The sequence below is a fragment of the Carcharodon carcharias genome, chromosome 8 (genome assembly GCF_017639515.1).
Source record: "Carcharodon carcharias isolate sCarCar2 chromosome 8, sCarCar2.pri, whole genome shotgun sequence".
Taxonomy (NCBI): Eukaryota; Metazoa; Chordata; class Chondrichthyes; order Lamniformes; family Lamnidae; genus Carcharodon; species Carcharodon carcharias.
Window position 1 is genome coordinate 141,103,520 of NC_054474.1, and position 13,842 is coordinate 141,117,361.

The following is a 13,842-nucleotide window of genomic DNA, read 5'->3' on the forward strand; positions in this document are numbered from 1 at the left end:
AGAGAAATGGAGAGTTTTAATAGGATGTAATGTCGGAGGAGGTTACAGAAAGAGAGGGACCATGAAGGAGTTTAAATATTAAAAAAATGATCATCTTCATTTTGGGCGACTGGGAGTTAATATAGTTCAGACAAAGACACGTGGTGCAGTTATATGGGACGTGGCATGGGTCAAGAGTGGAGATTTGAATGAGCTGAAGGTTATGAAGGATGGACAATGGGAGCTCGTGGCATGAAGCAATTACGACAAAGATAATGGTTTCTAGCATAGATGGACTGAGGTAGGGGTGGAGATGGGTGATGTTACAGAGGATGGAGTAGCTCACAGAGTTTCCTTTCATTAAAACAGTAATTTGGAAACATGAGAAAATATGAATAAACGGGATTTGCAATGTTCTAGGGAATGAGAACTACCAAAACCTCGGTCACCATTGGGAATTCAATTTGTCAAACCTAAGCATACATTAAGATTATTCATTGGAAACCCCGATGGCTGATGGTACAATTCTTATACCTGATGTGGGAATTGTATCAGAGTTTACCTTTATATGTTGACTCATCTTCTGCTGTCTGCTTAAGGTTGTCTCACTTCAGTCGATCAAAATAATTGTTGTTGAGAAAAAAAATTCTATCAACAGGCTGAGTAATATGCAGCACTGTTTGAATACCACTTCACTCTTCAGCTTACCACAGGCCAGAAGTGAATAGCAGCACAGTTGCATCTTTAATATAACTTTATGTTCCTAACTCTACACATGTAAAAATAACCTGCTTATCAGAATGATCAGCAAAAATAGTACAACAGCCATTTAGTTAAAGGATTTTTTGCTGAAATGTAGTTCATCCTGTTGAAATGAACATTATTTCATTGAGATTTTATCTTTCTAGTCTGTGCGTGCACTGATCAATGATTTTAAGGACGCACCCTCCTTAAAGTACAGAGCAGCTCACGTCTTCTTCACGGACTGTAAGTATACCGGTGATCAAAGAGGCATGTTTTTGCTTATGTGAGATGGTTCCCATTAGGATTCTTGAGGGCAATAATGTCAACATTGAAGTTAGTTATAAGCCTCTAGCATCTAAAGAGAGACGAGTGCTTTGTATTTTTAAAATGCTGGTTACCTCAGGCTGTCTCTAAACACCTGTCCTAAGAATAGCTTCCTGGTGCAACGTCATGGGAGATTGACTCAGTCTTAATGCTTGGTTACAACTAGTCCTAAAATGTCACTGATATACTGCTATTATAATATTGTTGCATAATAATGGTCCATGATTCACAGATGGTACAATGAAGTAATTATTTCACACTACTGAAGCAATCACTTGATCATTAGTGAGAAATTTGAATTTTTAAAAAGTGCAGTAAGCAAGCGATCATTTCTAAATCATATCCTACAATAGTGCAGCCATGTAATTTATATTTTTTAAGGGACAAGTTGTACCTGATAGAACATATTTCTTTCCTTTTTTATTGGAGTGCCAGTCTCTGTGAGAAACACTGGAGAAATTTTAAAAATAGAGACAGCAGCAGTTGGGAGGTTGAGTGCAAATTTTCCGAGTCTCATTTGTCATCTGCTTTTATTTGCAAATGTTAAGCTTGCTAGACCTTACCTGTTTAAAAGAGGAAAGTAAAAACCATTGCTTTTACGTTTCACAGCTTGTGCAGATCCATTGTTTAATGAGCTGGTAAAGTCTCGTACATCAAAGGTTATCAAAGCCCTTACTGAGATCAACATTGCCTTTCTTCCATATGAATCACAGGTAAGACAGCTTATTCAACAGTCACTAGGGGAGGTAAAGATAGGCTGGAGAGATTTTCCAATGTTGCAGTTATGTTAATTTTTTTTTTAAATGCAAGGATTTTTGTTAGTTATCTATATTTGGAATGGTTTGAATTTCCATGTCAGAGCAACAGCAGGACATGTGACGGAGGTGAGGGAGAGAATTATTTTCTTGCCACGTGGCTGATGCTTGATTGGTGTAACATCGCTGCCAGGGCATTTATTTATCTGTGTTAAGATACTCACCGAACCAAAGGGATCAAGTACTACCTTGCAAAGTACTTCCTGGCACGTGCATTCTCGCAATGGCAGGATCCTAAAGTACAAATTAGAGCTGTCCGGCATCAAATATAGATGCAACTTAAAAAAATCTTAAATGAAGTTTTTGTGGCTCACTTCATAACTCTTTCTAGCTGTTCTCTCCCTCTGTTCCCCACTGCACGGAATTTGGGGGTTTTGTTTGAAGCACCTGAACCTTCCCTCCCTATTGCTTCGGAATTATTAACTCCTGTCATTCTTTTGATATTTGAAACCTCCTTATTTTTAAAACTCATTGGGGTTATGGAATCAAAGACTCTCAGAATCTTACAGCAGAGAGGGAGGCTATTCGACTCATAGTACCTGTACTGGCTCTTTTACAGAGCTGTCCAATTTAGTTCCACAATCCAGCTTTACCCTCCATAAACCTGCAACTTAGACATGCCCAAGAATGGGTCAAATTGCCTTTTGAAAGTTGCTATGGATTTTGATTCCACCACACTTCCAGTTGTGTGTTTCAGATCTCAACATCCCTCTCCATGAAGAAATTTCTTGTCATTTCCCTTCTAGTTCTTTCCCCAATTACTTTCAATCTGTGACCTCTTGTTACCAACCCACTTGTCAGAAGAGACAACTTCTCTCTACTTGCTCTTCTAAACCCCTCATATTTTTGAATACCTCTGTTAGGTCTCTCCTTAATCTTTTCTGCTCTAGGGTGACTTCTCCAATCCCTGGATTTTGATTTTGACTTTTGGGTGTGCAACCGGTGGCACATTCCAGTCAGTTGTGTGAAGAAACACCCATGTTGCCTTTTAAATGTGGCAGGGAAACTATGGTGGGGTTTGGTGGGGAGTAGGGGTTGGCGGTGGTCAGTCAGGTGTCGTGATGCAACTTCCTGAATAGAGCCCTAGTGGGCCATGGGGTGGCTGCCAGCAGGTTGCACTGCCCAGATTATTTTCGTGGGCCTCAGAGGAGCATTCCTGCTCCTCTATGGCCTACAAAAATAATTCAACACTTACCTTTGGTAGGGTTTTTTGGCACCATCACCTATGGAACTGGTTGGAGTGTACACAACACAGGCACTGACAAGTTCTGATTTCAAACAGCAATCAGGGCTCTATTTATATCAGAGCACCTCTATTTCCATAATAAAGGGAACCTATCACCTGAAACGGGCTGACACTTTGGGCACCTGGCAGTAGGCCCCTTTCAGAATGGAGACAATACCATTTTGAAGGCATTTACTATCCCTTTACCTGCAGTGAATATTGACCACATTAACTCCAGGTCTCTAAAGAAGAAATGTACCTCACTCTCTCAGCTGGCCTTGCTGAAAGTTGCAAGAGGTTTCTTATTAAGTAAAGTTTTATGGGGAATTATTGAAGATCGTGCATCAAGTTTTGGATGGATGCAAGCCCTAGCCTAGCAGTAAATATGAGTGACTCTACTGTGTGTTTTCTGTACTGATCCTGCACTGCCTTTTACTTGCATCCACTTTTCTGTGGATGTTATCTAATTGAAAAAGTGTGACCCAATGTGGCAGGAATGTTTGAGGAATGAACTTGCAGCACTGGCCTCTCTGCATTTAGCAGATTCGCTTCAATCTCTTAATGCTCCTAACCCTGCTGAGTTGTTTTCACAATCCATGTCATGTATAATTTAGTGCAAGGCTGTCTCTCTGTTGAGTGACTCAGTGGTGGTTAGTTGCAGCAAATATCAGTGATTACAGCCAGATGACCAATGAGAGCCAATGATAGCGAGGCCCATCTGTCAAACAGTAGGTTCTTCCAATTCGACTGGGAGACCAGTCATGTGGTCACGAACAGATGGCATTCTGTTCACTGCAGTCTTTTTCGTTCTTTATACAATGGCTTATGTTAGCATGGGTTGGCCCTGTAATAATTTAGGTTTATAACTAAACACAAATAGTACAGGAAATGAAATGACCAGCTAAAAAACAACCTGTTTGGATCAACTCATTTGGCTGAATTTTACATAAAAATGGATTGTAGAGGGAGTGGAATGAGCAGTATGTTCAGAGAACAGACTAAACGCACATGCTTAGTTTCAGCTGGCATTTTGAGGATTATGGAGTCGATGGGTGATCAGCAGCACACAGGAGCACCAAATTCAGCAGCTTTTTAATGGCCAGACCGCTTGCGCAGTACCATACCCATAATAGTTTAGTAATCAGTCTGCCCTCTCATAGTCAAACAGAGCAGACCACTCTTCATGAATAAACTAGCATTGTTGTATCCTGATCTATAAGGTGTGAGTTTCTAAAAGGAACTGAACGATTATTTTCTGTGTTTCAGGTTTACTCGCTGGATGTACCAGATGCATTCCAGAGCTTTTACAGCCCTCACAAGACGCAGTTGCGAAACCCTCTCATGGAACGATTAGCAGAGCAGATTGCAACCCTCTGTGCCACATTGAAAGAGTATCCTGCAGTCAGATACAGGGGGTGAGAGCACATTTTTAAAGATGCGCCCACCCTTTTTCCTAAAAGGCTGCTGCTTCCCACAGTGAGAGTAGTCCCATTGTGTTGTGATGATCACTGAACAGCACTGGAAAAGGGACCTTCCATGGATATAGCATTGCCCATAGTGCTGGAACTGGAGGGAGGGAGGTGCTGGAATATTGTCTTTGGAGGGCTATGGTTGAATGAAGGAGACAGGTGAATCAGGCGAATGAGTAAATATTCTTGAGATTTGCATGGCTATCTTTCCATATCAGTGAATATTTATACAGACAGTTTCAACAGGACATTTGTTAGGGTAGAGCCCGTGATACAACAATTATACATGGACTCTAGAAGGAGCAGCCTTAGTAGCTGATATGTTACTCTCTTTTTCCATGCTTTTTCATGTCATAAGGATGTAACCAGTGCTACAATTCATTAGTAAGTCAGTATGCTGAGCCCTGATGCACTGAAGTTGAATCATAATTACGTCGTGGAAAGTTGCTGAATTAAATCGTGTAAGGAAGGGGTGACACACACACACGCATGCACGCGCGCACACACACACACACACACATGCGCACACACACACACACAAAAACAGGCTCCCACTTGGCGACGCAGAACTCCCAACGTCACCCCGCATCATTTCCATTTTCAGGTCGGCAGGGGTGCAGCCGAATCAGCTGTTTGAGCCTATTGAGGCCATTTAAAAAGTCATTAAACTAATTTATGGACCTGCTTGTCCAAACGTAGGGTTGGTGGGGCAGGCTGGGAGCCCTGGTAGGCTTAAGAAAAAGCATGAAACCTCATCCACGGGCGGGATGAGGTTTCATGAGGCTTTTTAAAAATGTAATAAATATTTGAGTTAAAGTGATGGACATGTCCCAACTCTTGTGACAGTGTCACATGAGGGGACATGTTAGGGAAATTTTTTCAACATTTACCTTCAAAGTTTTAATTCTGAGCTGATCTCCCTGAGGCTGCACTTAGCATGAGGGAATACCACCCCCCCCCACCCCCACCCCCGGCCTGCACAGGGAACGCATAGCGCTTCCTGGTGGACGTCACGCTGGGTTGGCCTTAATTGGCCCGCCCATGTAAAATGGCGGCACGTCCCCGATTAGGGGCACTGATTGGAGGCGTGCCTGCCCATGCCTGCTCCTACACTAACCCCCCAACGGGGGGAAAATTCTTCCCACATTTTCCAGTTACCCAGAGGGCTTAGGTATGGTATGCAGTGCAGTGAAAGTAGAAAAAGGATTTTACTTACATATCGTGAGAACATTAGGCATGATTTTTTGGATTCCATTTGTTTTCTATTTTTTCTTTCTCAGGAAATCACAGTAAAAAGAATGGAACAACAACATCAATAGCTTTTAAAAATTAACACAATTTTAATTTTTTTTTTACTAACAAGCTGTGAACTTAATTTCAGGCTGACACGACAATCCAGCTGGACATAACCAGCTTGTGTTTAAGCAGGTGGCAATGAAATGAAAATGTTTTCAGATTGGCGAAAAGATTCTCAACAGAATCCTGTGTTCAGACCGATTTTTTTTTTAAACCCTGTGTTTCGGTATCAGTTTCAGGTTTTCCTGCACAACATCAAGTTTTATTTTCCTTCGTTCATGTTGCTTCCACCCCACCAAAAGACACCACAGTCATTTGTAACACCACACTATAACTTTACAGGGGCTCAGTTAACAGCGCATATCAGAGATTCAGCCAGGACCTTGTTGGTCTGTATGGCTCATCAGCACACAGCTACATCTCTCCCCATTTTCATTCCCATTGGCATCAATGGAATATAAATCGGGAGAGATCTAAAATGAGCTGCCAACTCACTATCACGCAACTTACACTATCGCCCAAAGTCAGAATCTTCTCTAAAGGTGAGTCATCTGGTAGATTGCACAAGTTGTAGCCCCTGGTGTAAAGTTTCAGGCAAGAGGGATTGCAAGTCATAAATAGAGCTAGGGAGGTCAGTGTGCCCTGCATGATGTTTGGTCTGTTCATTTTAATATGGGCTGATGGACACAACCACACTCCTGGCTTCATTTCCTGTTGTGCAAAGCTCTGTAATCTCTGAAGCGCTCCTAATCTGTAAAATCTAATCTAATTTGTGTCAAAGTTTTGAGAAAATGTTGTTACTTAAAAGAGAGGCACAGTCATTAAAATATTTACTATTTAGTAAAATGTTGGTGTGTAATTCCCAGCTACAGCCCTGTTACTTCAATGTTCCATGATGGGGTCATTCTTCGTACAGGAAAAGTATGAGCTTTATTGAAAACCTGTTCCTAAATTGTGTTGGTATTTTTTCAGTCATACGGTGCCTTTACACTTCCAGGGATTATAAAGAAAATGCCATGCTTGCACAGCTGGTCCAAGACAAACTAGATGCATACAAAGCTGATGATCCAACTATGGGCGAAGTAAGTGTTTCACACATAACAAAATGGGTAGAAATGGTTCTGCTTTAATAACTAACCTGTCACACCCAGTGGATTTAATATATGGTGAGAATAGACCTCTTCCACTGGAGCAAAGTGGCACAGGGATGCTGACTCCTATTCAATCAAAATGAGAAAATTCCATTATTGATTAAACTCTATTTTCCATTATTGTTTAGCTATTTCCAATCTGGTCAGCCTATAAATTGTTATATATTTAAACAGAAACTTACTTGAGAATGGTTTCACTTTTTAAAAAACTTGTTTATGCTTTAGTGGAAATCAGTAAGACAAAATCTGTTGCAAATACCCCCTTCCACATCTTTCCATGGCAAGTCCTAGTCTATAAGGTTAATGTTTTGCTTTGGGTCTCTAGTTAGCAACTTAGCACCACTTTTCAGTACAATTACATAAAGTCTTTTCTTATTGATGGTTTATTCATTTGTGTTGTCCTTACTCCCATTGGATATTTGTTTTAGCCTATTGAGGTGTGCCACAGAATCTTTGAAAGATGCAGCATTGAGTGATGCCATTCAGCCATCATGTCTGTGCTGACTGCTACAGCTATTCAATTAATTCCACTCCCCTGCTCTTCCCCCACTGCCCTATAAATCTTGCACTTCAAGTATTTATACAATTCCCTTTTGAATGTGTCAGTTATTTCTTTTTAGATCATAAATCAGTTCAGTGATGATTGTTCTCAGCTTTTCACTAATGTCAGAATCATGAGTAAAGTCATTTGAAAACTGTAAATGATGCTTCAAGCAGCATGATGTAAAATTGGCACATGGCCTGAACCTTTTGGTATAGTTTAACTTCATAGGATGTCTCTAAACTTACTTAAAATTATCAATAGTTGCAGTCTGATCCTAGCTGGCAAACTTCATTCCCATTCATTTTCTAAAGTACACGTGAATCTAAAAACCCACAAAAAATGCCTCCACAGAGGAAGATCAGCACCTTAGAAGCTTTGGAAGAGCTCATCGAGGAGATAAGCAAATCTCATCAAGACCATTTGCCTTAACGCAGCTTTACATGGGCATCTTTAGATCGAAAACTTTCAAATAATTTTGAAACGATTTGCAGAACTTTCTCTATCAAAGATTTGCATGTCTTGCTTATATTTTTAATTCTTATTTATTCGATGGAATAGATAATGTTCTGCATCGAAGGGAAATAATTTAATTTGAAGTACTTGATCATTTCAACCTAACAGTGATAGGTGAACAAACTTTGTCTATAAGAGACCAACTCCTTCTAAAAGCTAGAGAAGTTGAGCTTATTTTTGAAATAAATATCAAATTTGTACAGGTTATTTATTACAGTTTTTTTGTTGAAGTTACTGGATAAAATGTTAAAGCATTTATATGACCTGTACTACAGTAGAGCATGGATCTTTAATTTTTGTCTCCATTGCAGAAGACATGGTGGAGAATTTTCTCTCTGTCGGGTGGGGCTGGGTGGGAGTGGGCGTTGCCCATGATTGGCTGCACGCTGCCATTTTCCATGGGGGAGGGCAATTAAGGCCCATCCAGCGTGATGCGCACCCGGAAACACTGACCCCCCCCCCCTGCAGGAAGGGGGAGTAGACTGAGTTGGGGCCAGCGCTCTTTCTCGTATGCGCGAATGAGCGCAGAAATCTCCCTGAGGCAGCTAGTTGATTTTTTAAAATTTAAATAAAGAAAGAAAAAAAATCTTAAGACCTGTCCCCTCATGTGACAGTGTCACATGAGCTGGGACATGTCTATGAATTGTATTAAAATTTTTTATTGAAGTTTAAAAACCTTAATGAAACCTCATCCCGCCCATGGATGAGGTTTCATGATAAATGTGAAGGCCACTTGGGCTCTTCGCCTGCCTGCCAACCTTAAGGTTGGATGGGCAACTATGTCAGTTATTTAAATTGATATTTAAATGGCCTTAATAGGCTTTTGACAGTTCGGCGGGCGCGCAGCTGACTCTGGTGCGTGCCCGCTGAACTGAAGATCTGAATGACATGCGATGACGTAGGGACGCACGCCCAACATCCCCGCACACATCTTACATGTCGGCAAAGGGGGCCCTGCTCCCGCACGCCAACCCGAAGATTCTAGCCATTAAGTAGTGGTTTAGAAGCTGTATTAAAGATGTTGCTTACACTTCAGCAAGTCTTTTAAAACTTAGTGGTATTCAATAATCGGGATTGTTAATGGCGTAGGAGCAGGGAAGCAATACTACAGCTCTGCTAAAAGCACACCTATCTGGATTATTTATGCATGCATTACTTGGTAATGTGTGGCATATTACACAGCAGTCACTACAAGGCAGTAAGCTCTGAAACTCTGTAATTATAACGTCAGGGCCTACTTATTGAAGTACCAATACAAAAAGCAGGAAGTCGCATGTTTACACATTCAGTTGCAAACATGTAACTTTCATAATCTCAGTCAGGTCGCTAGGCAAGCTTTCATCTCTGCAGAGAGTAGAAGGGAAAACAGGTGGAGAAGGCACCCAATAATACCCCCAACTCCCAACATTTAGGGATTGCAGGAACTCTGAAGCTTGGCCCACCGTTTTTTCTTCTAATTGAATTGCTTCAGAGGATCTGACTGATTCAAATAGAGTAGGAAAAGAAATTTCTTGAAGTCTTCTGTGTTCAATATTTATTGGATCAGAAGTGGTAGCATGTCAATATATGTTGAACTGAAGGACTACTCTTCCAAGATGTATTTAAGTTAATAGCATGTATCACCATTATATAAGATGCAATGAGCCTGTGGTTATCTAGCTTGTGTCTCCTTTTTATGATTGAAATCTCTGATTTCAGGGTCCAGACAAAGCTCGCTCACAGCTTTTGATAGTTGACCGTGGATTTGACCCAGTATCGCCTGTACTCCATGAATTGACCTTCCAGGCCATGACCTATGACTTACTGCCTGTTGAAAATGATGTTTACAAGTGAGAAGCTCCTTTTTCATATAGCCTTTGTACTTTATCACTGTTTGGATCAGACCTTTCAGTTAATTCCAACAATTACTTTTAGAAAAATGACACCAAGTGCTACTCCTGCATGTCTGCCTTAGATCAGGTTGTATTTTTTTTATCTAATGAGCATGTAATCGTCCGTGCCACATAAGGATTGAATGTTTTATTTTAAGAGTCAGTTAGTGGAAGGTACATATTTATGCTCATTAAGATTGCACTGCTACTGGAATATACATTTCAACCTTTAGCATTCAGTGTCAGCACTAAGTCCATCTAGGTCAGATGCAGTACTAGCCAGATGCAGACTAAAGCTTTCTCGCTCTCCTTCAAAGGAGACTTTATCCAAAACCTTATCCAAAGGTCAACCTCCATTGTACTGATTGAATATCTCCGCACTGTCGAATTGAATGAGATCACCAAATTTCATTCACTTTTGTTCTTTGGATCCATATCCATTTAGAATTGGGTTGAAATTACTCAAACCTATTTTATATAAGGACATCAACAAGCAAAAGGCAAAAAAAGCAAAGAAAAGAAAGAGCTTTCATTTCAATCTGACATGGATTTGAAACCCACTATTGCACTGCCCAATTCCTATCATTAATCTTGTTCAGTTATCTGGTTTACTGTGGCAGGTTCTGCTGAAAGGACAATGAAAGTCATTCCAATGCATTAATATTTTTCAAGCAAACAGATTTGCTTTGCATAATTAATTTGCATAACATTATTTTTGACACAACCTTACACCTTGCATTTTATATCCCGGTGCCCATGTTACACACATCAGCACATTTCACTATGGCATCTGAGGCATCCAAGTATTTATCTGAAAGGTCGAAGTCTAAGTGGTCAAAATCAAGGTTATGGAAATGTTGCTGTGCCTGTCTTTTCTTTAACATTGCTTTCAGATTAAAGAAATGCCCATTGATAACATCGAATAAGTGCCTCAACTGTTGATGAAGTGCAGAATACTCCATTGTTGTTTTGCAGTTCACCTTTTCACAAGCCACCATTAAGTTACAAAAAGAATATTCCATTGGAGGTGGTCTTGTATGTGCCAAGGCCAATGTACTGCCCCACACAGTGGTAGGATGCGGACTTGGTCATGACCCACCACACACTGCGTGCCCACTGAGAAAAGTGCTGCTTGGTGATCTGGAGAGCACAAAGTGGAGGCCAGCAGCTTACCCACAAGGCACGAGAAGAAATGTTGCACATCAAAGGGAGAATTGCCTTTGGGTTGCTTTTGTGTTTTCAGGACATGGAAGTGGATTATTTGCCCAAGCATTTTGGCCAGGCACAGCATGTGGCTCAGAAAGACTCAAGAAGGTTTGCTGGGGCCAGAGTAATAAGTAGACCCAGGATGAACTATTTAGATTCCAAAAATGGATCTGAAGAGTCATTTAGTTAGATCTGAGTTCCTATTTAACATGATCTGTTTATTCCCCACCTCCCACCCACTCAGGTATGAAACAAGCGGAATTGGAGAAAATCGGGTCAAAGAGGTCCTTCTGGATGAGGATGATGATCTCTGGATTACCCTGCGCCACAAACATATCGCGGAAGTGTCCCAGTATGTCCCAGTCTTTGTTCTGCATTTTTGTACCAGTTGGAGAACATTCATTTGAGAATTGCTTAGTGACCAAGAGAGAAAAAAAAACCTGTTGATTAATGTCCGCTGCCATTTCTAACCACATTTGGAGAAGTTGAGATGATTATATTTTCATGTATAATTATACTCACAGAAGACAGTTTTAAACTTCTCAGTAACACTATAGAAGTCAGTACATTAGGATCTTCTACTCTCTTGAGGCCATCAATGCAAAAAGGGTACTTACTCTTTCTTAAATGTATTTAAGCGGAAAGATTTGCATACGTTCACACATAATTGATAAAACTTTGAGGGAGGGATGTTACCTTTGCACTGAAACGTTAGTTTGCTTCACTCCAAACCAATAGTTTATAGCATAAGCTCATTTATAGCAGTGAACTTTAAACTTTCCCATGTAGGGTAATCCTTTACAAGTACTGATTTGTACCTGTCATTAGCCCTGTCTTAATTCTAAAAGACTGTGTCAGCTACTAGAAAAAAACCAAACTCCACTGCAAAAAGAGCATTGATTTTTAAATAGCAGAAATGCACAAAAACAGAAGTATTGAATATAGTATGCATTTAAGTGAAAGCTAGATAGACATGTTAAGGCTTGTTGTTGTTGGAAAAACATTTAATAAACTTGTAAATGTCCTGAGATTTTTTTTAAAAATCCATTCATGGGATGTGGGCGTCGCTGGCTAGGTCAGCATTTATTGCCCATCCCTAACTGCCCTTGAGAAGGTGGTGGTGAGCAGCCTTCTTGAACTGCTGCAGTCCATGTGGTATAGGTACACCCCGCAATGCCGTTCGGGAGGGAGTTCCAGGATTTTGGTCCAGCGACAGTAAAGGAATGGTGATATATTTCCAAGTCAGGATGGTGAATGGCTTGGAGGGGAACCTCCAGGTGGTGGTGTTCCCATGTGTCTGCTGTCCTTGTCCTTCTAGATGATAGCGTTTGTGGGTTTGGAAGGTGCTGTCTAAGGAATGCTGATTCTGAGAACCTGTTAAGGTCTACATTCCGCAGTTTGAAAACTATGACATACTGTGCAGTCATTCACTACAGAAGACATTTCTTCAGCAGATAATGCATGACAGCACAGACTGCAAGTGCTGTGACTCCCAGGCATCCTGTGAGGGCAGTAGGCTTGGGTGAGTGATCAAGTAAATTAGAATTTAAACATTGAATTTCACTCCACCACTCTACTTATACCAAATCTCAACTGTAAATTCAGTTTTCTCCTCATTGCTATTATTTTTCTGTGACATCTTCGAGTCTTCTGCGGTACAGCATCCATCATGAGAATTCAGCAGCTGCATTTAATTTGAATTACCGTGTGTTGTGTTTTCCAATATCTGAATTATTGCAGACTACACTAATTTAGGAATCATGAGCTGGTTATCTTTGCTACTTCAGTGCAGTTTGTCCTTTTTAATTGCATTCAACATACATTATAAACAAATTTGGGTGGATCTGGAGTTTGTCTCTCCCAGTGTATCTCCATAGAGTTTTGAAGCCATATCCACTACAAAGAGCCACAGTGGAAAATCACAGGATACATTTGATGAGGCCTCACTCTTGGACTGCAGCCTTCCAGAACTTATCCTTATGATTTGACAGTTGAATTCATCTAGATCACACGTACAGGCTCGAGGGGCTGAATGGTCTACTCCTGCTGCTTGGTCATATGTCTCTTGTTCATGTAATTGCCCTGGATTCATGGGCTCTGCTTTGTATAAACCGTAGTTAAGGCCAAGAGATTTTCTCATGATGGCAGCTGCAGTGCTGCACATTTGTATTAGGGAACTGCCCAACTTAGGAACCATATATTTAAGGCAGCATCCAGGTTTGAACGGATAATGTTAAATATGCCTCAGAATCAAATGGTTGGATAGCAGATGTTCAAATAGTGCTAGCGTGTTAAACAAAAAATGGTTCCCTGAACCAGGTGGTCAACAGGAGGTTAAAAGATTCCATTTGCTGTAAAGCACATCAACTCATCAGATTGTGTGACTATCCCTTTGAAATGCAGCTAAACAAGGATTTTTCCCTCCAGGGAAGTGACACGGTCCTTGAAAGACTTCTCCTCGAGCAAGAGAATGGCGACTGGCGAGAAGGTTTGTGGGGACTATTTTGAATCTCTGTGTGTCGATTGCAGTTTGTTTTGTTTCTAATTTCCTCTCTTTTCCTCCTGTCCTGAAATGAAGGAGCCTTATTGGGATATAAAGCCAGCGGCTCTCTGGCACCTTGTCAAAGCAGCTATCCTTCATTTGCGAACACTGCCGAATCAAACCTTGTCCCACCCAATATCAGCGCTAAAGCTTCCAGCAACAT

The 13,842-nt window shown here is 40.8% G+C and overlaps 1 protein-coding gene across 3 annotated transcripts in view; it reads left to right on the forward strand.

Moving 5' to 3' along the window:
• LOC121281031 (syntaxin-binding protein 1) overlaps positions 1-13,842 on the forward strand; it is a 140,622-nt gene that overhangs the window by 105,390 nt on the left and 21,390 nt on the right. For all 3 annotated transcript variants that reach the window (XM_041193607.1, XM_041193608.1, XM_041193609.1), the window contains exons 5-11: positions 888-966; positions 1,657-1,760; positions 4,354-4,502; positions 6,850-6,934; positions 9,759-9,889; positions 11,382-11,489; positions 13,565-13,625. In XM_041193607.1, coding sequence (XP_041049541.1) covers positions 888-966; positions 1,657-1,760; positions 4,354-4,502; positions 6,850-6,934; positions 9,759-9,889; positions 11,382-11,489; positions 13,565-13,625 — 717 coding nt within the window. The remainder of the gene's footprint in view (positions 1-887; positions 967-1,656; positions 1,761-4,353; positions 4,503-6,849; positions 6,935-9,758; positions 9,890-11,381; positions 11,490-13,564; positions 13,626-13,842) is intronic.